Below are 25,627 nucleotides of genomic sequence, written 5' to 3' on the forward strand. Positions count from 1 at the left end.
AGTTGAGTGGCTGCCAAGGTACAAAGCAACAAGAACCAAAAATTTGGATTCTCATCCTTCACAACAGAAGAAAATAGATTTTTTCTTGCAAAAATTCAGAATATTAGGAGTTGGATACATGTTAAAACTTGAAAACAAATAGTAAACTTAATATAACTTATAAAGTATTCTTTTTCTTAGATATGGCAATATGGCAGAAATAAACATGTGATTATCAAAAAAACCTGAGTATTCATTCCCTATCTACCACTAATATACAATCTTATCCCCCTAATATGGATAAATTCTCTTATCTCACTGGGTCAATTTCTTAATCAGTATAACAAAGAGGGCAGACTAAAATAAAGAGGGCAGAATGGAAGATGGAAGGTCCTCAAAGTCCTTCTCCTTCTAGAATTCTATGATTTCCTGTGTGTGCATCACTCAATTAATTCAAGAACTGCTTGAATATACTTCAAGAGCTGAAAATATCCACTCTGGCTGTATCATATCACACAAAGTAAGGCAGTCAAAAATATATGGTTAATGAGTAAATATCAAAATAGCTGAATAAATGGAAAGGTTAGATCATGGTACCATTTCCAAGGTTCAGAGACTTCTTGGGGTCCAATGTTCTGCATCATAGTTCCATCAGATTCTCAAAGAAAACTAATAACTTAAAAAGAGTTAATAACTCTTGTTTACATGAATTGATGAATTACAGTTGTTACAGAAATTTGGGCAACCAACTCTGGCCATCTGAGACTGCCATGTTATGATTAACTGTGTTTTTTTCCCTTAGGTTAATTCATGATATTCCTGTCCAAGACAGAAAACTAGACTGAATACATACACCATCCGACCCAGCATGGTCTTCACTATATTTCTTTGGCATGGAAGGGAAATAAATCCTGAAAACCTTTTTTTCCTTTAAAATGGAAAATTTCAAGAAACTGTTTTTCTAAATAAGAAACAGTACCTTAGTGTAGCATTTCCCATGTGTTCACATTTGATGATGGAAAGTGGAAGTATGCCAACATTTGATTCCCTAGAATACGAATCACAACATTTCACATTCTGCTTCCTTCACAACTAAGTGGCACTAGTCCCTTCGGCTGTCCAGTGAAAACAGCATATGTAGGTGTTACATATTATGAGTTAGATCCTCCTAAAATTCATGTGTTGAAGCTCTAACCCTTAGAACCTCAGAATGTGACTGTGTTTGAAGAGTGGGTCTTAGAGAGGTAATTAACTAGAAATTAGGTCATAGGGTGGGCCCCAATCCAATACGACGGATGTCCTTATAAGATTAGGGCACAAACACACAGAGAAGAAAGACCATGTGAAGACACAGGGAGAGACAGCCATCTATAAGCCAAGGAGAGAGGCCTCAGAAGAAACCAACCCTGCTGACATGTTATCTTAGACTTCTAGTCTCCAGAACTGTAAGAAAATAAATTTCTGTTATTTAAGTTACCTCGTCCATGGTACTCTGTTATGGCAGCCCTAGCAAACTAATGTAGTGTGTTAGAACTAGAGGAGGGGGACTTAACACCTCTCCAATTCTTCCTGAAATTATTACTCAAAATATGCATCTCTACCATCCCCCTATGGTGCTTAACAAAGATCTCAACCAAGTATTCTATGAATTTAGCATTCTTTTTGGATCCTCAAATTAAGTTATAGGCTTTGTAGTTAAAATACCCAATTGACCAGCTATTTTGGCGAATTAACTACATAGAAAACGTCTCTTTTAGAGGTTTAAAAAATTGAAGATCAACTAAATAGTGAATTAATGCTAACAGTCAAATTTTATCCTAAAAAGATAAAAAAAGGATAAAATGAAATGTATTAAAAGATATCAGATAGGGACATTGTAAATCCCACATTCATTATTATAATTGAGATTCATACTACCTATCTGTTCTTCAGTGAGTTTCTTAAGAGTCCTCAAGCACACGATGGCTATTTAATTATTAAAAAAAAAAAAACTGTTGTGATATTTGTGAATATTGAAAGATAACAAACTTTTCTAATCAAAAGAAAGAAAATTTTAATTAAATCATCCCTAAAGCTATGGTTGTCACCATTTACTTCTTATACGGAATCAATCCAATGCTAAACACATGTACACTTATAAACTGTCATCTATCTTCTTCCTCTCTAAATCAAATAAAGGATGACAGACACAAATTTTCATGCAGCTAATTAATGGAAAATAACTTTTAGATTCTGAGAGAAAATCAACAGTTTCTTATTTCATCTTTGCATACTTTAACCCCCTACCAGAAGAATGAATAATTCCTAGTGTTTTGGAAATGTCAGCCCACAGCAGGTCTTTCTAGAATTGATTATTTCACAAATGCACTGTCACATTCAAAACAGCCAAATTAATGGCGAATGAGTTATGCTGGAAGTTGAGAGTGCTCTTCATGTAACAGTGAGCATCTAATTAAATTACAGATATTAAGAGTGTCCTATAGCATAAATTGTTTAAACACCACATATACACATAACCACTATTACAATAAATAAAGCTAATACCAAAAGACAAATTAAGTCCCTTTAATCGCCATTCAAATTGCTCTTAAGTTGTCATACAAAAATTGCAGAGTGGATTATTATGAGCCAGCCAATTACTGTAACTCATAACAACAAATATAAATTTTTTTCTTTCAAAAGAAGAGAGGAGGAAATAGGACTTATTTATATCAGGCTTCCCATAGCCAATGTGACACTACAAATCTGACAGCATTTATAAATTGAAGCAAAATCTTGAAATAATAGGTGGACATTCTTTTTTGTTATATTGTTGGCTAAGACTTCAAATTTTGGGAAAGTCATTCTTTTCAACAATTAACATAAATATTTCCACTAGGAAAAGTACTTTGAAAGTACTTCTTAAAAAACTCATTTCAAAATTTAGACATTTTGCGTTATCAATATATTTCATTCAATGATTATATTTTAAGGAGAAAAAAAAATGCAAACTTACGTGTCATATACATTGAGCAACCAGTTGAGACACATATCCACACAGAGCGGAACGTTGACCAGATCCTTGTGCATTTGTTCAAGGCCATCATAGGTTGTTGTCAGACAGTTGATGACATCTGGAACACTAAGCAACTGATCGTTTTGGTTCAGTTTGTGCTGCTTGAAAACTTCATTTGTTGTATTCAACTCTAAGAGGTCCACTAATCAGGTGATAGACAGGAATATGCACAGTCATTCTATTACATAACAACACTGAAACAACAACATTTCTCATCTTGAGTATTTAGCTTGATTCTCCAACTTAAGAATCTATCCTTTCCAGCTAATTTCAATTTTTAAAGAAATAAATAGCATTTCCATTCTTACACTTCTAAACTCTTATCTGTAATCTCTTATTTTCGTGCTTTTGCATCTAAACTCTGTTACTTTTCAATCTGATTCCATTTTTTGCTCTTTGGAATATCAGTTCTTCCTACTTTCTTTTTCTGGCTTTCCTCTCTTTAGGCTCTTTCTACTGTTAAACATAGGAAGGCATAAATAAATCTAGTCCACATAGTAGAATGTCTAAAATATGGCACTGCTCTTCTCCTAACTCCTGAGAACAGCCTGCTCGCCCCCTCCCAGTCTTCCTTTATACCATGGCCAAATCAATCATTCTGTTTCTCAATATGTACATCATGACATACAAAATTCACTGAAAATGTGCAGTTGAAAAATGGGTTCTGTCGAAAAAAAAGTAGTTCTCTACTGCCTGCTGAACAAACCTGATCTAGAATGCCCTCCCAATCTGGCCCTAACCTGGTTTGCTTCCCGTGATGCTTTGGCATAGAGACCATTTTAGCTACGTGGGATTCATAGAGGTCCACAGTACAGGCCCACATCCATGGGTCTTCGTGTATTTGCTCCCACTTTTATACTTCATGTGCAGAACATCTACGGAAGGACTGGCCAGTGCTAAAGCAGGGTGGGCACAGAAGGATAAGCTGGAGCCCCTACTCTCAAAGATGGCCAGTCAGAGAAGGAGGGTAAGCATACTGATAACTTTACTAAAAGGAGTGAAAATGCAATAAGAATACATAGATTTCTATGACAGCTATTACCGCAGGGAAGTAGAAGGAGCCTGAAAAAGGCTCCCTGGGCAGGTGGGGATTTGAAATGGGCCTTAAAGAATATAAGATACAAGAGACCACGTAGAGCAAGGAAAGAATTCTAGGAAGACAGAACTGCTTGGGAGAAGACAAGAATTCAAGGAAGCCTAGGGGGCTCTCAGAAATGACAATGGCGGTATGGAGGCTATTGGGCTTACACGGCGGTGGCACTGGTTATGGTGCGGCAGACACTTGGCACTCAGGGGCAGGCATGTGTTGCACTAGGGGAGATCTTCAAGGGCCAGGAGGAAGAGTTCAGACAGAAAAGGAAAAAACCTTACATAATCTTTCTTTTTAATCAACTTTCAGTCATTCATTAGCTAACTGAAAACAGGGAAACAGTAGATTATCAAATTACCATATATCTATACATTTATTGAGTGTAGAAATGACTCTTCTAAATCTAAAGACAAGGGTTTGGAAAAATACAGAACCCATATGAATTTAAGGTCTGCTCATTGAAATTCCCACTTTATAAAATGTTTTCCCTATCTCCATATTTAACTTTTTAAAAAAATATATTTATTTATTTTTATTTTAGAGAGAGAGAGGGAGAGCACGAGTAGGGGAGAGGGAGAGGGAAAGAGAGAGAATCCTCAAGCAGACTCCCCACTGAGCACAGAGCCTAACATGGGGCTCGATCCCAGGACCCTGAGATCATGACCTGAGCCAAAATTAAGAGTTGGACACTCAGCCAACTGAGCTACCCAGGCACCCCACCATATTTAACTTTTTAACATTAAAAGAAATAAGCTCAGGGGAGCTTTTTATTTTAAGATAACCAACTATTTCCTCCTTGCCTGATGCAAAACTAGCCCCTCAAAAAATATCAGATATTTTGACAGTTAAATAAAATGAATGAATAGCTTCTTTTGTATTTATCTATTTTTAACCACTGAAGAACCACTAATTTTGAATTTTTAAAGACATTTATGAAATGTGTCCGCTCTTGCTGCTTAAATACCATAGAATGATTTATTTTTTTCAAGTTACCTATAATGGAAGAGAACTGCTTTAAAATTATACAGATTAAAATTATTCCTAAACTCAACACAGAAGACTTAAAAAAAGAGATAGAAAGAGACAAATATACAACACAGGTCTAGATAATAGGTCAATCCCTCTCCTTCCGATGTCAAATATATCATTGCAAAAATTTAAGCTAATTGCAAAAATAACTTGTGTAAGCTTCACATGAGTTAGAGATGGTATCAGAAAAAAAGCTAAGAACCATCTGGAATCTTCAATATCATTTGTACCCTACTTCTTGGCACTGTACGCTATTTTCAATTCTAAACTTCCAGAGGGCAGGAGCAAAATTCAAACTCATCCTTCACGGTGCTTGACAAAGAGAAGTGTTTCATGATGGTGGCAATGGAATTATAATTCCACACAGACACAAAGAAACATACTCAAATACTGCCAAAATGCTCTAAGTTTTCTGAATTCCAACACTAATTATGCCAGCAACTCAGCACAGCTATTGTATCCACACATGGCATCAAGTGACAACAGACCAAATTCCAAAAAGACCATTTCCTGGATCGTGCTGCCCTTGCATTTCTTCTAGAACAGTTTCCTTTGTGATACACTTTGTAGCTGTGACAGTAATTTGCCACATCCCACAGATGATCATGTCTTCAATTTTTAGTGATTTACTTTGACACTTCGCCTTAGTGCCTAAGCCAGGCATCTATCCTCCTTGCAATGTGACAAGTTTAGGTTCCTTTAAAAAATGCACTACATTTAAATCACACAAAATTATGATTTTCTCTTTTCAAAGGGAGATACAAATGACAGCTCAGTCATGTGGCAAATGAAACAAACAGCAGAATCATTTTCTAACCAACTTTCAGGCTTTTTCTTTAATCCCACATATGAGGCACAGGGGGTCGAATGGAAATGAATCATCATTCTGCTGTTCTGCAAAACCACACAGGTTAGCACCTGACCTTGGGCTTCTGTAGCTCTTTTGTTCTTGAACTGTTTGAACATTCCTTCTTAACACCTCTCCTACCTCCTCTTCCCCAGACACTTAGGAAATACAGGTGGCGCTCAAGGTCTTGCATCCACGCCCTCTCACTCTGTAATCCTGATACCCTCACTCACAGTCAATCCTTCAGGAGTCCCTTCTCTCTGGATGGCTCCTGATTCTGTTTTCTCATCCCGATCTCCTGCCTGAACACCTGACCCACATTCCTGCTGTTCTGTTCCCAAACAGAACTCTACTATTCTGTTTCTGGGACCTCCCCCTTAATATGTCCCAAATAAAGGTCTTATTATGTTGCAATCCAGGAATGGTGTTACCCCTTCTATGAACCAGGAGTCTGCAAATCGTGAAATGTGCTAACACTGTCCTTCTTTCACCCTCTGCCGGTTCTCAACTAGCAAATCCCCCCAGTCATCAGTTCTTCCTCCTCCTTACAAATCCATACCCTCTTCTCCCCCACTACTGCCACCCACCGGTTTAGCCCCCATGATCTTTTAACTGAACTATGTACTTGTTCACTTGGTCCTTCCTTCTGCCTTAGCTACTGTCTAAAGCGTACATCTTGTCTGGGCTACTTCCTAACTCCCACAAAACAGAAATGGTGCTATAGCACCCACTCTACGAAAAACAAATGCAAACATTAAATGCAACATTTTGAGAGCTTGAGGAACAAAAAAACTAAAGGAATGAGAAAAGGTTTTGTGGGGGAAAATGACCTTCCAAGTGGATCTAAACTGATTTTAAGGACACGTCTGAATACTGGACAGATAACTCATAACCCACTCCACTCAGACTCCATTCCTCCTTACCCCTGATTAATAGCCATGTGCCTAAATCCTGTGTGACTTTTAAGGCCTGGCTTATATGCTTCCTACTCAAGGCAGCTTGCCTTGTTCTTTATGGCAAAGCCCATTCCATTATGAGGGCAACAGGAATCTGCTGAAAGCCTGTGTCCATGTGTAACATGCTATCTCTGAATGTAGGTTCTTCAAGTGTGGGAACCAAGTCTCTTTACATGGTCTTATCTCCTGCACAATCGTGGAGCCCAATAAGTGAATGAACAGTGACAGAGCAGTGACAGCATACCCTCTACATTAGGACCTGATGCTGGGTGGGAGTTTACACAAAATGAGACGACCCCTGACCTGAGCCATTCGCAATGGAGGCGGGGCACTCCTCCTAACATTATCTATCACACAAAGGCAAGCATATGGTGCTTAGGTGAGAAACAGTCGTTACAGGCAATCATAAAGTTCTGGAAAAATTGGAGGCAGGTGGGATTAGCTTGTAAACGTTTCCAAAAGAAGTAAATTTTTAACAGTGTCTGGGAGGAATAAAGGGTTATAGACCTTGCAGAGGAAGGGTCAGGGCATTTCAAGTAAACAGAAAAGATGGGAGGAGGAGGAACAGATTAATCATGAACAGGTGAGTTGACAAGTGGTGCAGAGGCCCCGGGGCTGACGAGCAGTAGGGGCAGGAGCAGCAGGGAAAGTGACGCCAGGTGGCTCCAAACACATCACCTCGAATATTTACAATCCCAGGCAACCCAGCGCTTTTCTCAGTACGCATATCTAAGTGTCATGTAGCTTGGAAGAGGGAGGCGTTCCTCTTCTGCTCCTCTCAGGTTTGAAGGAATGAGCTGAAGGAGGGAGTTTTTTTCTTGCGCACTCAAAAGAACCAGCAGAGGAAAACACCAAATGTGTTAATATGTTTATCCAGCCACAAGTACTACTGAAAACTCGGGCCACGTTCATCATGACAAAAAAGCAGTCTTCGGTCAATGGAGATTTTGTGGCTGAGTCATTTGTCCTCATTTTATAGCTCATCAGGCCTGAGAGGACCTTCCAGATCTGTCAGCTGGATACTGGACATGCAGCTGAGCCCCTTTCAAAACTGCTGTCACCGAACACCCCTTTTGTGTGCTCCTAATTCATTTCCTATTCCCTTCTGGCTCAGTGTATAGATCACTGGCCAGGGTGCGTTGGCTTTACTGGTTTGTACTGGTCATTCTGCACCAGTGGCTTCCAGTTATCTGGGCCCCTGCGGATTATGTGTGTCAAAATCATCTCATTTTTCTCTTCCATCCATAAATCTGGACATATTTTTTAGCCCTGGAAACTTCTCTTGCACACATAACTTGCATTTTTCTTATTTTAAAGCTTTCCATGGCTCTGGGTTTTTTTTCTGAATGATTCTACACTTCTCTTTCCTCACCTTTCCTCACGTAACCAGCTCAAAATATAGTTCTAATTTCTACCGACTTTTAAAGAACAGATTTTTAACCTCAATATATCATTTTTTAAAGAGTAATATTCAAAGCTTCACTGAACTGCCTAGGTATATAACAATTATTAACAAAAGGTAGCAACAAGTATACATGGAATTATTCAAATTACCGGGCCGTAAAAATATGGGTGGACGTCAGTTTCCATGTTAACTATCTGACAAGGCCTACGTGCTCTTTGAATAGATTCAATCATTAAAACTATGACCACAAAGAGAATTCAGAGAGATTAAATCTATACTTTATTATTACAAGTATTCATATTTCTATTTAAAGTTAGGTTGTTTGGGCATGTATGTTGGGAGCGGAATACCTCTTTGGTAAAATGGCCATCACAGAACCTTATTCTGAACAAACTCTCCGCAGGAAAAATTCATGTTGATAAGACCAAATGTCTCAAGACATATTTAAATAAATACAGAGTCTTTTAGCTAATTTTCTAGATACCAGTTCAAATTTGGATCAGGAATATTATTTTTTAGTATTTCTTTATTATATGATTGCATGGAATCACACTGTTTGGAATCGTATACCTCCACGTGAATACAAAGTACTAAGAAGGCGATGATCTACCATGATTTCCTGATTTAATCACTTTAAATTGGGTGGCAGCATAATTTTTGAAAAAGCTTTTTATGTTACTCCTGTATTTTGGCTAATTTTGCTCTCCAACTGAGAATGGCATATGTTCATTTGTTTTACTACTGCATGCATGCTGATGGGGCAAATAATAGAGCATTTATAGAAACACAGCCAATTCCGTGAGTGAGATACACTGAAAATGAGATTAACTCTACAAACACATCACCCTCTTCATTTATCTCTGTCTCAAAAAAAAAAAAAAAAAAAAAAGGCAATCCAAAGAACAGAGTGGTTAACTTCGGTAGAATAACTCACAACACAGTGCTTTTTGTAGTCTTCGGATTTTGATGGCTGTGCGGTAGGCAGAGAAACGTACATTATTCAGGTCAGCTGAAATGGAAAAGGGAACACATTCAAAAGCATGCTTATTATTTAACTTCTATTGAATGGCAAGAACATATTTGTTTACTTCAGATGATGGAAAAGTATTATGTCTGTTCTCACTGAAAAGTCTTCTCAAAATCCACAGCATTTATTTAAGAGAATAATTAAATGTTCATTAGCACCATAGTGAGATACATTCCAAAGCAGTGCTACGCGGCTTTCAAGAGGGCATTATCCAATAGGAAAAGGAGGGCAATGAGGGAAAGGAAACATGGCCTGTTAACTTCTGAAGGCTTAATAAATCCATCACACTGCAGGCTCAGGGCCCTTCCTTCTCTACTGCTGGGAGGGACTCTCCTCCCGGGAATCTTCCTCAAGGACCATTAGTTTTCTGTCAATGAGGCTCTTCCTCTCACTACTCATAAAGCTAGTCTTATTTCTTCCATCCTGATCTATTTGCTTCTTCTGCTCTCTTATAGATGTGGTTAAAATTATCCCATAATCTATATTCAGATCTTTAGAAACAAGAGGTTAAATGTAGTTAATAATATGGTATTGTACATTTGGAGGCTGCTAAAAGAGTAGATCTTAAAAGTTATCACAAGAATAAAAAAATGTTGTAATGACGTGAGGTGACAGATGTTAAGTAGACTTACTCTGATGGACAGTTTCACAGTACATTCAAATATTGAACCATTATATTGTACACCCACAACTAATATAATCTTGGATGCCAATTATTTATTTCAGTTAAAAAGAAAAAAACACTTTGGTATCAAAGTTTGGTACCAAGAAAGATTTGGTATTAAGTTCAAAAAAAGGTATCATAATTTCTTTCTCTGTGTCCTAAAGACAGAGTGTCTGTATTAGAGACTCGTTGAACTGGAAGCAAACTCAGAAATCATCCAAGTTTGTATCGTCACTTTACAAACAAAAGAAAACCCCTGGTTTTTCTCTCATTTGTTCAGCCTTTGTAGCCGCCCTCACCCATCCAAATGAAAGCTCAAAGGGTGCCTGACATTTAAAGAGATCAAGAGGGGTGCCCTCCCTGTTGAAGTGGGAGTGGGTGTGAGAGCCTTCAGGCGCTGCTCTCCCCTCCCAAGCAGTGCTTATCTCCCCAAAGAGAAAACTCTCTCAAAACCACTGGACCAACCTAAAGGAAGCAGGCTAGGTCACCCGTTCAAAATCTACGAGATCAGAATTCTCTCTCACCACCTGTGTTTTCTTACATTTTTAGGTTGAAATGATTTTAGCTTTTCATGACTACTTCGACAGAATGAAATTAGGCAAGCCAATTTAGTAAGATTAACAGAATAAAATGTGAGCTAACAGGAAACTTAAAGCAAGGAATTAGAGGTTGCTGTGCTGTCATTGTGTTTTCAGGCAGAGCTGAAGTTTAAGATGACTCAATATGAAGGAGCTTGCATGCCTCCTTTTAAAATCAACTTCATGTGATTTCAAACCATGTGTTCTCTCAAGAAGAAAAGGTAAAAAGTGTGTCCTGCACTGCCCTCAGAAATTCAACTGCTTTTCTATGTCAGTGACACAGTCTTTTAAACATAGCATGCCATGTAGGAAAAACTGGTGCTTAGCTTCCAGGTAAGAATATACAATTATCAGTTGTTTAGGCTAATTAAATAAAATAGCACTCACCGAGGGATTGGAAGAGTTCAGTCATTTTAGGATGATCCCAACAGGTTGTCTGTGTTTGATGGCTGGGGGAAAAAAGGTAATATATTTAAATTAAAGAACAGACAAAATAATATAGGTCACATAGAACGTATGCAAATAGAATGTTTACTCTAAGTTTTTAAAATACATGCAAAATGATCCCCATGATGGATCATTCTGAAACCCGATGTCCAGTTATTACTTAACATTTGAAACAGCAATAATAAATTTTTATTTGAGTAATTATACTGTGAAAATATGAGTAAAAAATGTTGTTGTATCTCTTTCGAAAAGATTTGCCACTACAAATTAAAACCCAGATATGAAGTGTGACCCTCGGGCCTCAGGCTTGATGCAGCCAGATCAATGTAGTTTCCAGAATAATTCTACTTGTGTTAGGCAGTTATAGATCCTCATTCTGAATAAATCCCCCGAGAGCAGAAGTACTGTAAAGAGTTGCTAAACTTTAGAAGTCCTAATGAAATTTCCAAAGAACTGAGAAATGAAGAGTTTAACTCTGAATAACATCTTCACCTCACAATCAGGTGAGGCTCTCTCCTCTTTAACCTCCAGTCTCTCCTTCCTTGGTGTAAATTAGCCCTTTTCCCCTGTGGGGGCTCACTCAGAGCCCTTGAATTGATATAAAGATTATTTCAAGCTAAAGATATCTGAGATTGAACAGATGTAGAAAGAAGTCTTTTCAGAGCTTCCTTTATCTGACTAAACGCAGCAACTTCTGGGAAACAAGGCTACCATAAATCCTCTCTCTGGGGGAGTTTCGTGGCTATGAAGAAGACAGAAGAACCACTTGCACCTGCATAAACAAACATTATCACACACTTTCTTATCTCGTGTTTATTCTCCTAGAAGACCCATTTATCTTTCCTAAGAAACCTATTGCGTCTTCACAAAGGAGCCCTTTCTCCCCAGCTTCTTTCCCCTGCTACGCTGGGTACATACGTCCCCAATTCTCACCATCCCCTTGAGTTACTCATCACTGTATGTGTCTTGCACACATAAACCACACTCTTCTCTGGCTAATCTGTCTTTTGTCAGCATCATTCACAGACCCCCGGAAACTAACTCTAAAAGGGTGGAGGAAAAGTTGTTTTTCCTCCCAACACCCTCTTCCTGCGTATCTGGATTCTCTACTCCCCTTCTGCGTGCATCTCTTGCCAATGTGACTTCGTGCTCCTCTCAGCAATCAGCCTCCCTCAGTTATCCAGTCCTTTTTGATAGACATTGAACACTTTTTCCTATGATGTTTATTCTTCACTTAAGAAGCAAGTTTTACATTTTCTCTTTCTCTGTAAATTCCAAAACTAAGTCACAGAATTCGAAGTCTTTCGGGAATAAGATGCTGGTAGAAGAAATCCACACAGTGCTTAAATTAGGTTCCGTGTGTGTGTGTGTGTGTGTGTGTGTGTGTGTGTGAGGTAAACAGCTCCTAACTTCAATGGGTCAGTGTCCTTATATTTAAAAATAGTTTACTGTCTCTTTTCTAGGTCAGAATAGAGTAATAACATTTAATAGTACTCCAAAGACTTCTTGGATAACAGTTCTTACAAAAATGTTTAGTAAGCTAAGTGAAATGGCACAGTACACGAGAGAGTGGTATTAAAATATTCAAGCAATCAAATTTAAGAGAGATTATTTTTTAATCTAGATAATATAACAAAAATTGGGACACGTCACTGGGAAAAGGACATAATCACCGTTACATATGCATATATGACAGAACCCCCAAGAACTCATAAGTTGTTTTGAAAAATATTTAAAGCTTAGATATGAAATCGGGTATGTAAAAGGTCCTGTAAATTCCAAAAATCTCACACAAATTAACATGCCTAAAATGTGAAGTTCTATCCCAGGAGGAGCTGGAAAGTTGTCTAGCTCCCATACCTGATTGTTGACACCAATGCGGAGAAAAAATGTTTCCACCTTGTATTCTGCTACTGAACACCAACCAAACCATTCTACCATTTTACCCTCCAAGTTGCTCCAAAGACCACAGAGAAAGTACTGAAGCTGTCTGACCTAAAATTCTTACTATTCATAGTGTAGCCCAGACCTTGACAGAAATGCAGAATCTCCAACCTCTACTCCTATTGAACTAGAATCTTCAGTTTAACAAAATCCCATGGGATTGATATGCACGTTCACGTGTGAGAAGCAACTGACCTAAAAAGCTTCTAATGCATGAAGTAAAAAACAAAACAAAAACAAAAAAATAAAGACCTTTCCAGATTTTGTTAATAAAACAACTTCCTCTCTACCATCCATAAGAATTAAAGAAGGATTTGCTGGAAATAAGAGTGTAATTAAAAAAAATTCCATCAGGAGCTCCCAGTGTTAGACAGCGGACCAGTAGTCCCACAAAGCCCCGTCTTTTTGGAGTAATTTAAATCCCCATGGCAACCCTACTGTCCAGAGGCAGACATCCCATCATCAAGGACCAAAGCAAAGCTCAAGAACCAAACTAAAGCTCTGAGCAATGCAGAGCCAAACTTTACACTGAAACAACAAATGGAAGTATTCTTTCTCAAGAATCCCAAGTGTGGAGCTTTGGCAAACAACACCTATGGAACCATGAGGGGAAAATACCGCTGGGCAGCATGGCCCCGGCTGCGAATTCAATGAGAAGACCCGCTTGCTAATGGCTCTTCTGAGTGAAACCACTACTAGGAGCTGAGGGAACACACACATTTGGCAAACAGATGGAGGGAGGGAAATGGCATCTCCCTTTGTGAATTCAATACCAGTTGATTCATTAGGCAGAACTGCCAACGCTGAAAATAAACACAGCCTCTGGTTACAGAAGTATAACTGCAGCTTACCAAACAACAGTTAAAAACGTAGTAGATGCAGTTGGCTGTTGGATTTTTTTTCTTTCTCTCTCTCTCTCTTTTTTTAGTGGGGGGAGGATTTTAAAGCAAAACCCACAATCAACCCAAAGGTTCTAAGTATTTGAACAGCTGCAGATTGCTCAGCTCATCCAGCCAAAATGCTTCCAAGTCCTCCCAGAGTAGGCAACCAAAACAGAATTGAAAGTAGCATTCTCCGCCCCCCCCCACCCCGCGACAAATAACAATAGCTTAGGTCCTGGCCAACCTCATCTCTGAAAGAGGAGTAGAACCTAATACTGTACAGCTTGATAAACTATAAAAAAATCTAACAAGGCAGCACTCAACAGGTAAGTGCAAAATCATATGGAGCAAGCGATGTGAGAGCCTGTGACGTATGAGTAGGGCACCGAGCCCTGCTAGGTTTGCTGGTGAAGGGAAAAACAGAAGGCCTTTCACGTGGGCGGAAAAGTTAGTGGGTCTCGGAGCTATTTTAAACTCTGGAAACTGAAGAAAACTGATAGCAATGCAAATGTTTCTTATCCATAGAAATGCAAATTGCATCCATTGGGATGCAACTGATTCCTGTCCTGTGGACACAGACCAGTGAATCAGCTTCGCACCCAGCGGTAAACTTCCTTTTAGCCTCCCTTATTTGGCTATAAAGATGCAGTTCTTAGTATTCTCCTGGGAACCTCTTATAACTTCTTACCCATTCCGTGGTTAGTGAGTTAGATGAAATCTTTGATGCACGTTCTTTTATATTTTTCAAGACTTTCCCTAATTTTGATTTGATTGATTTATTTAAATTTTTACTGTTGGAGATGTAACACCGTGTAAGAGTAAGGTGTACAACACGTTGGTTTGATACATCTATACACTGCAGTAGGATTACCACAGTTGTGTGAGCTAACCCTCTATCTCATCTCATAATTATCATTTCTGTTTTGTGGGGAAAATATTTAAAATCCAGTCTCCTGGCAACTTTGAAGTTTAAAACACAGTACTGTTGTGAGTCATCCCTGTGCTGCACATGAAATCTCCATTAACTGTTGTTGTTTTTTTTTTAAACATCCTTTAACACCCTGGACAGTTCTGGTTTCTACCTGCTATCCCATATACTTATTAAAAGAGCACCCCGGTACTCTTTAAGTGTCCTGGCTAAGATTACATGTGCTCCCTGTATTGTATGGACTTTGATGAAATATTGAACCAATAAGGTTAATAAGCAATACACGTTTTTACCTATTATTATTCATAATGTATTCTCATGTGCCACAGAAAGTAAAACACAAATAAGATTGTACACCCATGAAGAGAACACAAAAATGTGTAAAACAACATGGTCCAATATATGAGACAATGAACCAACAGCAAAGTACATGTAATTCTGATAGATTGATAAGATATTGACTTCTGGGCAACAGACTGCTCTGGGGAAGACACTTTGCAAACCCATTTGTCCTTATTAGAGTGGCCTCATTTTTCCCCCATAAAACATTAAAAGATGACAAGAAGGCATCCTGCTTACCCCAAACCTGACATTAGTCAAACACATTTACTTGTTACTCATCTACTCAATTTTATGCTTGAAACTGGATTTTGTGAGTTTTGCCATGTGTCGTTTCATTTCAATGACAATTCTAAGGGCATATAAGAGAAGAAAAAAATTAAAGGTGAGTCAGTTAATTAAAAATACCTGTGAGAGAAAAAGAACGACCCATATTGTTCAGGGATAAGACAATCACGGAAAGAGAACTATTTCTTCTTTGCTGTGCACAGTAGAAGATGACACAGTAGGTCAGGATGCATAATATTAATTACAGTAATAGCCTATTATTTGAGGGTCCAGTCTGTACCAGGTGTTCTTCCAAACACCTTCCTTGTGTAAATTCAATCAGCATAAAAATTCAATGCGTTGGGTGCCAACAGTATCCCCATTTTACGGATGAAGGAACTAGGGCAGCGAGGGCACTTAGATAACTTGCTCAAGGTCTCAGAGTTAGTAAGTAGTAGACATGGAATCTGAACCCAGATGGTCTGATTTTAAGCCTGTGTTCTTAATATGGAAGTATACTTGCACGACTGAGATTTTTCTAACATCTTTCTGATGAATCTGTCTAAATCTGAGTCCATGGTCCATCATTATAATCATTACAAACAATCTCATCTGCCTTGCTTCTCACTCACTTCTGGCAAAACCCAAGCATGGATCAGCTCAATTACTTGCCTTCTCTGGACCTGAGCAGCTGTGCATGAATACAGCTGGAGAAAATCACTCAACAGACAGACTAATTTTACTTTAAATATTTAACTTCAAACCTCAAATGTCCAACTGCTGGCAACCACACAACGTTCCCTAATAAACTTGCTTCCCAGACCCCAAGACAATCTACTACTGCCTTCTCTCTCCCAAACCTAAGTCAGTTTCCTTCCCTACCTTCTATCATTTCACTTGATCTCACACTTCATTGAAAAAGCTAGAAACCACCAGATTAGAATTCCTCCATCTTCTCCCCACCAAATCAATAAATCACCTTCCATCAGCCAGACTGTCTTCTTCTCTCCTCCTTCTTGAGGAATCCCTCTTCCTGTCAAAGGCCAATTCTTTCCAAAGATTTCTTTAAAATCTCTCGTCCTGCATTATTAGCCCCCTTCTCAATACGATCATTCTCAGAATATAAATGTTGAAGGATTGGCCATCCTTACACACACACACACACACACACACACACACACACACACACACACATTCTCTCTCTCTCTCTTTCATCCCTACCTTGACTCTACATTTCCTGCTGTTACCTTTTCCTCTTCTTCACAGACAAAATTCTCAAATGAGGAGTGCACAACCTCATGCCCCATTCATTATTGAACCCACATTTATTTTGCTTCCAACTTCACTCCTCTAACCCACTGGCCCTATCAAAATTACGAAGGAACTGCGTGTTGTCTGATGGAGTGGCTGCTTTTCTCTCATCAATGCCCCAGACCGCTTCTCAGTGTGGGGAGAAATAAGGGAGAGAAAATCAACTCCGTAAGTCAAAAAGCACAGTAGAAGCTAACAGGTGCTATATGGAAAAGAGAGAATCTCCAGAACGACGACGTGGGCTCGGGCTTTTGCAGGCTCTGCTAACACCTTCTTTACATATGCTTATGAAAGTTTATATAGGAATATAGGAATCAAGCAGGAGGTCCCAAATAATCAATTTGCATTTAGGTGATTAAAGTATAAAGAGTGAAAACAAATTCTGGCAATCTGATGCAATGGTATTTATCTGTGTAGTATCTTCTTAAGGATCCAAAAGGTGACATTCTCATCTTGGAATTGATAATCTCTGCAATCCTTTATTTCACTTGAGACCAGAATATATGAAGAATGTGGAGTACTCCTGCCAGTATGCAGATTCTTACTGCGTGTATGTGTGTGTGTGTGTGTGTGTGTGTGTGTGTGCGTGTGTGTTGTGTGCCCGACTAATTGAGGGGCCGGTGGGGGATGGATTGGGCAGGAGATGAGGAAACAGTTTCCTCCAGGGGACGAAACATATGTGCTCAGGTTACAGAGAACTTCTTGAACCCTCACAAACACTTTCTGCCATCATCTAGGCTTTTAAAGGCAGGAAAGCCAAGGTTACAGTTTTTAAAATATAAGAATAAATCTAAGGGAAAACTTAAGAAAGTCTGAATGTCAACATTTCAGGGAAAAAGCCTTTCTGTTTAAATTCCAAATAAGATACAGGATCCTATTTGATAACAGATCCTGTAAAAGCATAGTCTTCCTTAAAAAAATGTCACTAGTTTGGGGTGCCTGTGGCTCAGTCAGTGGAGCACGTAATTCTTGATCTCATGGTCATGAGTTCAAGCCCCATATTGGGCATGGAGAGGGAAGGGAAGGGAAGGGAAGGGAAGGGGAGGGGAGGGGAGGGGAGGGGAGGGGAGGGGAGGGAAGGAAGAGAAAGAAAAGAAAAGAAAAGAAAAGAAAAGAAAAGAAAAGAAAGAGCCACTAGCTTGTCACGATAATGAAGACACAAGGCCGGAAGACTAAACTGTCAACAATAGATAACTGCAAATCTATTGGATTCAACTATAAAATGCACTGAAAATAATTTCATGCTCAGGAGTAGGTTAAAAGACACAAGCATGTAAAGGGCTATATAGAGACAAAGCCTACTGCAACCCTAAATACAAATGTCAATATTCCAGGCATGGTTGATAGAACAATTTGTTACAAAACACTACGACAAGGTTTGTTTGTATTTGTTTTTAAGTGAAGTAGCAGAATTCATGTAAAAATGGATGTGCCTGGGTGTGCAGGGAGCTTTGGCTGATACTTGTTTTGAGGGCACTGGAAGATTGGAAGAACGAACATCACACACTCAGTAAACCCAGGGGAGCCCTACTTTGGTAGTATCTCTGCGTGGGCCCAGAACTCAGAAGGAGCCTCACCTGTGACCCAAACTCAACCCCATGTCCCTCTAAGTTCTCACACTAGGGAGGATCGGACCAGTAATCGACGTTAATCAACATTCCTGCAGGTCATCTGTTCTTGAGTTGGCTCTGGGGCGCCCTCTATACCCTGCCCGGGGTGTCAACTCCAGGATTATTTCCCACCATAGTTGAGTTTATCATTGTATCCTTCTAGCTTGTTTTTTAAAGCTGAATTTATATTATTTAGATTTTTTAAATTTATTACTTTATCTCTTTCATATGTATTATTTAAAGGAGAAATTAATTTTTTTCTATATCGTCATATTGAATCTTTACACTGTATCATTTTACTTTATAATCCATAGAGAAAAAGATAGTCTATTTCTTTCACAATTTATTTGATCATTATTGCTTTTGTACTTTTGCTAGTTTCAATGACTTTTAAAAATTTAATCTTTACAAACCAAAGTACAAATACCTCCTTTTCCTCCTTAGTGGCCCCATAGTAACCTTTTTGTACTGTATAGGAAACCTTTATTAGTTGCAAATTTGACCCTAAGAGTCAAGACTGCATGGTAAGGCTGATGGTGCCCCTATAACACAGGGAACTGAGTAATCTGTAAGATAACAAGCCCAAATTCCACTTCATGGTATTAATAACACCGACCCCAGTAATGTATAGATGAATGGCAGGAAAATAACTTTTTAAGTCCTGCACTAGTCAATGCCTTTCTCAGACAATGTAACTTCGACCGGAATTATCTCAATAAGTCAGGGCACTGGTAAATTCCCTGGAAGTTGTCCGGTTACGGTTTGCCAATACAAGGCTGCCGCAGGGCAGGCTATTAGTTTTCTCGTCGGCCAAGGTGAGCTCACTTGTCTGAAGCCGCCTCCAAGTGCAGGACGTGTAGGATCCCAAGATGCTTACATTCTTTCATAAAACAACTCCGTTCTTCCCTCCTCATCAGCAGAATTGGGCCAATGAGCTTTAAATCTTTATTTTCAACATAGATAAAGTCCTAGACTGTTTGTTGGAAAAATCGACTCTTCAGTACATTCTCTCAGGCTTCTATTTCATTTCTTTATCATTAAAACCAAAACACAAGCTCTGCTCTTGGAAAGAGACTCAAAGTGTGTCCCAAGACTTCTCCACTAAAAATCTGGCACCAAAAGGATGCCGTCTCTCATCTTGATTAAGGAGGAAGAGAGATGAAGACAGCTGTAGGAGGCCTTTCAGAGAAAGCTGTATTTGTCTTTCATTGTTAGTTACATCTTTGTTATGGATTTATTTTGTTTTGGGACGAGTTTCCTCCAATCTCTGAACAGAAAATGCTTTATGTTAATTTCTTCTTTGTTTTGTTATACATAACCTTCGTTAGCTTTGACCTTCTTGTTAGGCTGAATATGTGGATATCCCTTTGCTGCCACTCTTACCTGCTCTTACTTAAGGAAGAAATATTTCACCTACATCATCGAAATGAGTCCACGATTCCTCTAAAGAAATAAGCATTAATTCTCTCCGTTAGACTGTACATATATAATGAGACAAGGAAATACAGTTTATGCAAATAAACTGCATGACTGCTATAAAGAACAGCTACTTGCTCTCCAAGATTTCATTTACAACTATAAACTTTGGTTTTTTTCCCAGCAATTGATGGATTAGGGCAGCAGAGAATGCCCTTGGGAGGCAAGAAAGGGGAATTATCCTTAATGGACATGAGAAAAGGAAAATGCAAAGGAGATGTAATAAATGGAGGAAAATTCTGATTTAGGCCTTTTCGTCCAGGGGAGTGAGAATAAGGCACAGAATGCATGGAAGTGGTATCTGTAGGTAAAGATAGTTTATTCTGATTAATACACTGTAATATTGAGAAATGTCAGTTTCAGAGAATGTGATATGGATTATCTATTAAGAGATGACTAAAATGTTCCCATTAAAGTTGTATGTGTGTGAACACACTTAGGATTCTATAAAGAATTTAGGTTTGCCCCTCAGATTCTAGTGGAAAAACTGTTCAGATGTGAGAGCAGCAGCAGCATTTCTGCCAAGGCTTACTGCAAAGTCACGCACTCTGGCTTTAGAGATGACATAGCAGAGGGAGAAAGGAAAACCGTACTTCCTAACAGCTTACTAAATTCTATGAAAGAGTACGACTTACCAACAGACTGGACATGTACAGAACCATCTATGCTAAAAGCCCTACGGGACTTATGAGCCAGCTCTCTTAGGGATCCTAATCATGGATGGAAATCTACCCAGTGACAGAAATCTCTGACCATGGAACTGAGGAAACATAGTGGAGGGATACACAGTTTGCTCCCCTACCTCTGAACTCCCGTCAAGATCCGATGCGCAGGACTGTGGAGAACTATATTTTTCTATCTATACAAAAGCACCTTTGTCCATGACCTCACCACAGTGTGACATTTCCTTAAACATATAAAGCATACATTACTCTATGGAAATGAGCCTATGAAAATTAGTTCTCCGCTCAATTGCTGGCCCAGAGTAGATGCATCATAAATGGCAACCAATCCATAGCGTGTAAAAAAGGATGTTTGCTCAAATTTTCTCCACCTGACTGCTCCTTCCTAAACAGAAGTCTTCATCCCACCCAAATTTTCCATGTGACTAAAATTTCTGTTCTCTACTTCACTCAATGCAGAGAACTGGAGGCGTAGCGGTCAAGAGGGCAGGAGCTGGAGTCATCCCCTGGGTTCGAACACTAGCTCTTTCTCGTACTGGTTGTGTGACTCAAGCAAGCTATGTGTGTACTTGTTATCTAAGCCTTGCCTGTAAATGGGGTAATGACAGTACCGACACTTCAGTGAGAATTAAGAGATAATTACAGGATTAGCACAGTGGCTGGCAAATGAATATTCAAAAAATATAATTCGTTTCAATGATCATTATTATCACCCACTATGACTATTTATTATTATTATTTCTGGATCAAAATGAGAAGCAATGAGTTTTATATGATTAATGGGACATATTAGGAAAGTTCAACCCAAAGCTTTTGCTCATTGTCCCCTTTGCGCCTGAAACGCCCTGGATATTAACTTTCAGCTGAGGAAGTGAAAAACGTGTGCAAAACACAAACACATGACCAAAAATTCACAGAGAAAGAAATCTGGCTTTTACGGTAGATTTTTGTATATTGTAAAGGCAGCAGGAGCCTTTGCAGGTTTCCTTAAACTGATAGAACAATGAGTTGTCACTGGATTACACTAGAAAAGAAAAAATAACTAGATCAGATTTGGAGAGCCCACCTTAGAAGCAGCAAATATAATTTAAAGATATGAGTTTCAACTTAAGATATTAACATAGAGGGATTGATACTACACAGACCCTTACAGTTCAGATCTATATTCTATCATCTTATAGAAACAAATGAGTCTGGAACCACTGCAGTTCACCTCCAAATATTAATGAAAAAAAAAAACGCTTACAGAGAAAGAAATGCATTGGGGAGCCATCAAAGTACGTTTTAGCTAATCAATAAAATTAAAATATGAAATAAAGACAATTTGTTCTTCCTGTTCTCCTTTCAACTTTCTCACTATATTCTGGCATTAGAGTATACAAAATTATACATTTCCATACTGAAAACAACTACATTTCTACCTGACTCCTATTTTCTTTTTGGCTAAATGAATACATCCTAATATGCTCCAGGAAACTCTAGCTGCATGACAATCATGCTAAATTTGTTTTTAACATTCTTCCTCTACTTAGTTGTGCAGCCATGCAAAGGGAAGTGTATATTAAAAGCCCTTTCACTCATTATTTACTTGCTTATTAATTTACTTGGGAATTAAATTTTGTTTTCATAACAATTCTTCATCTGGAAATACTGGCTTATATTAACCCTACCTCCAGAGATTGATGTACTTTATTATGAAGAAATAACCTGTTAAGTTATACAACAGAGCACGTAATGAAAGAATCTGGCTAAAAAGTTTTCTAAATATAAGAGAATTCATCCCATATACCTACAGAGATCTCTAAATATTTCAAAGTCCTAAAAGACATTTAACAGTAAAACTATATATATTCAAGAAAATTCAATCTTTCACTAATGACGTTGAAGATATTTTAGGATGCTACAATCCTAGACGTCACATTAAACATATTGGCCATCATTGTATTATACATATTTTCAAGTGCTGGTCATGGTCATGGCGCTCTAGCCAATGAGACGTCAGAGAAACTAGCTTTTGCTGTACTGGTCTGTCCCATCAGAACTCACAGTCTGAACAAGAATATAATCCTGTGAGAGCCTACCAAAATTATAAAAATTCTGAATTAGTGAAACTTTGACTCAATGTCATTTTTAGTCATATATAACCAACCTGGACATACAGAAATTCCTTTCTAATAGTAGTGCTAAAATTCAAGATGGATTTTTTAAAATGGCAAATCAAATAATCACTGCATAACATAATCAAACAAGAGAATTAATATACTCTTTATTCAGTAAAGACAAAAATCTGCCTTGCTGGATTGAATCAACACTTTAAAAAAAATCAGACAGTAAGGATTCTTTGTCAGTGGAGTAAAACAATTTAATTTCAAATAATTTCATGGACTTCTTGATTTTGTATAATACATGTATTAGTTTTCTATTTTGCTGTAACAAACGACTCCAAAATAAATGTCTCTCTAAGCCCAAATTGAGGTTTGCAAGTCTGTGGTCCTCCTTGGAGGTTCTAAAAGAGAATCGCATTGGCTTGTCTTTTCCAGTTTCTAGAGGCTGCGAGCATTCCCTGACTCATGGCCCCTTCTTCACCTGCTATTATTATTATTATTATTATTATTATTATTATTATAATATTACTGTTGTTCTAATGAGAAGGTAAAAATTTTTTAAATCGTTTAAATTTGGATCCGATGATTACACCTTCTTTCAATAGATAAGTCAATTTACCCAGCCTCTGACTTCTTTCCATTCATGCTTGCACAAATTTGATACCAGCCAATTGCTTTGCTACCTTATCCTTAAGTTTCTCGCAACCCAGTACACTATAGACTCTACAGTGAAAGAAGTAGTAAATTCCATTGCGGCAATATAACATATACTATTATTATATTTCATATATGGTATGGTGATTTTTTTTTACCCTGAGGATACATCCCAGACCACAATAAAACCCACATAAGGAAATACTATTTCACAAACACTGACTTCATACACAAATTTTTCAGGAAGAGAGGTATTGGTAGAGTAGATTATTAGTGTCAGCATGGGTTTTGGAGATCCACATGCCATTTAGGAAAGATACAGAGGAAAGTTGGCCCAGAGATCTTTTCCCAACTTGCCTGAGGTCAGCTGGCTAATCTGAGACAGAGTTGACTCCTAATAATAGTGATCATTTTTCCCATAATTATGATGCTGTTCACCATACACATAAAACAGAGTCAGCTAGGGCTGTCATCACTTTAACACATTGTAAATCAACAGCTTTGCTAATTTACACCTCAAAGGATTGTATCATTCTGTCCTAGGACAATACTTAGCCTAGCCAAGGATCAAATCCTACTGAGACCTTGTATAAAAGATACAAAATGTATAAAATGTTACATAATAAGGAGAAACTTAGTATGTAAAAAGGAGAAACTGTCAAGTTGACAATAAAAAAGAAAGGATGACATAAACCTAAACTGATATTGCAGATAATTTCCTTAAGTCAAAAAACCCTGAAAATATGAATTTTTTAATGATAAAAACACTGCTTCTTTTTGGTGGATTAAAATGAGACGAGTACAGCACTTTTTAAGTGGATTTTCTGGGAGAAATAAAAATGGTTTAGAATCAGGACAGTTTGAGAAACATCATCGTGTCAAGAGTTTGACATATTTATTTATTTAAAGATTTATTTTTAAGGACTCTCTACATGTAAATGGGGCTTGAACTCACAACTCTGAGATCAAGAGTCTCACACTCCACCAATTGAGCCAGCCGGGTGCCCCAAGAATCTGACATATTTAGAAATTTTGTCATTTTCCCCAAATATTTTAATATCTGTTTAAAAAAATATATGGTAAACATACCTACAGCCTTAACCTAATAAACTACAAATATTACTCTGATTTTTAAACTAACTTCTTTTAAATATTAAATATATACAGTTTCCTTCAGACAGAAGGATTGAATTCTATTTGCTAAAGTTACAGGGGAAAGCCTCTTAAGTTATCAACAGAACTTTGTTTTTTTGGTATCATAAAGGAGAATTAAAATCAACTTACTTGATGTAATAGGGCACTTTATTATGTGAAATGGATCTTTGCCATGGCAGCTGGACTGAAGCTGAAGAAACAAAGGGAGGTTATTGGAAACACTGCTCACCCAAAGCCTTATGCCATAATGCAAAACAACTGAACACATTTTATAGCCAATTCAATGGGAACTGCTCTGGTGTTTGAGCCGGATTCCTATAATTACGAAATCTGCGAGGCTAAACAAAGAGTGGCTTTTTAAAGATTCATTTGAAGCAAGGAATGAAACAACACAGGTTCAACTTCAAATGCCACCTCTAACTAATTGAACCTGTTGCTAAAAATACTTTTCAAAATCAAGTTTTACTGTTTATAACCACCCCAATTTAAAACTTCGTGCTATCCAGAAAATGGACTCTGTATATATTTTTGATTAAGCTAAAACCAAAATTAATTTGATCTGGTACATCCAGATTATAAACTAGATTTTGCAAGACTGAATTTTCCAGATCATTAATAACATGCTTTACTTTGCTTCATAGGAATAACTATCTAGGACAGATGGCATTTAAACAAACTCATTTGTATGAATTTTAAAAAGGAAAGATTAAGATAAACAGAGGCAAAGGGTTGTAAAACAAAACAAAACAAAAACACAAGGTAATTATCTGGATAGAAGAATCCCAAATACTTTCATCTGAAATGCACAGAAAATACAGTTTCCTACTTTTACATTAGATATCACTATGATTGAGATTTTATGTTTTGTTTTAGGTATTTATTTTTGTTGAGGTACTTATTTCTTACAATTCCAGTTATTCTTTATTTATAAAAATATACTATTCTTTTATAATTATTTGAAGACTTATTTAAGAAGAGTTGAACATGTAAAGCTAGAGCTACTAAATAAACTAATAAACAAGCAATTCAAGCAAATCTTTGCAATTATCACCAGGCTCTCATAGAGCCAGTTGTCATCAACGTTTTTTTTTTCTGAATTTCATGTCATATTAACGTCTTACAAAAATATAACATTCTAAACTTTGCAAAGCCTTTTCAAATGTATCTATTGATAAGGAAGCCAACAACTCCATATTA

The 25,627-nt window shown here is 37.8% G+C and overlaps 1 protein-coding gene across 13 annotated transcripts in view; it reads right to left on the bottom strand.

The window, feature by feature from the left end:
• Nucleotides 1-25,627, bottom strand: part of UTRN (utrophin) — a 539,750-nt gene that overhangs the window by 54,296 nt on the left and 459,827 nt on the right. For all 13 annotated transcript variants that reach the window (XM_057310986.1, XM_048225919.2, XM_048225918.2 and 10 more), the window contains 4 exons: nucleotides 24,560-24,620; nucleotides 11,018-11,079; nucleotides 9,296-9,370; nucleotides 2,975-3,176 (listed from right to left, as the gene is read on the bottom strand). In XM_057310986.1, the coding sequence (XP_057166969.1) occupies nucleotides 2,975-3,176; nucleotides 9,296-9,370; nucleotides 11,018-11,079; nucleotides 24,560-24,620 (400 nt within the window). The remainder of the gene's footprint in view (nucleotides 1-2,974; nucleotides 3,177-9,295; nucleotides 9,371-11,017; nucleotides 11,080-24,559; nucleotides 24,621-25,627) is intronic.

The sequence above is a fragment of the Ursus arctos genome, unplaced genomic scaffold (genome assembly GCF_023065955.2).
Source record: "Ursus arctos isolate Adak ecotype North America unplaced genomic scaffold, UrsArc2.0 scaffold_13, whole genome shotgun sequence".
In the NCBI taxonomy this organism is placed as follows: domain Eukaryota; kingdom Metazoa; phylum Chordata; class Mammalia; order Carnivora; family Ursidae; genus Ursus; species Ursus arctos.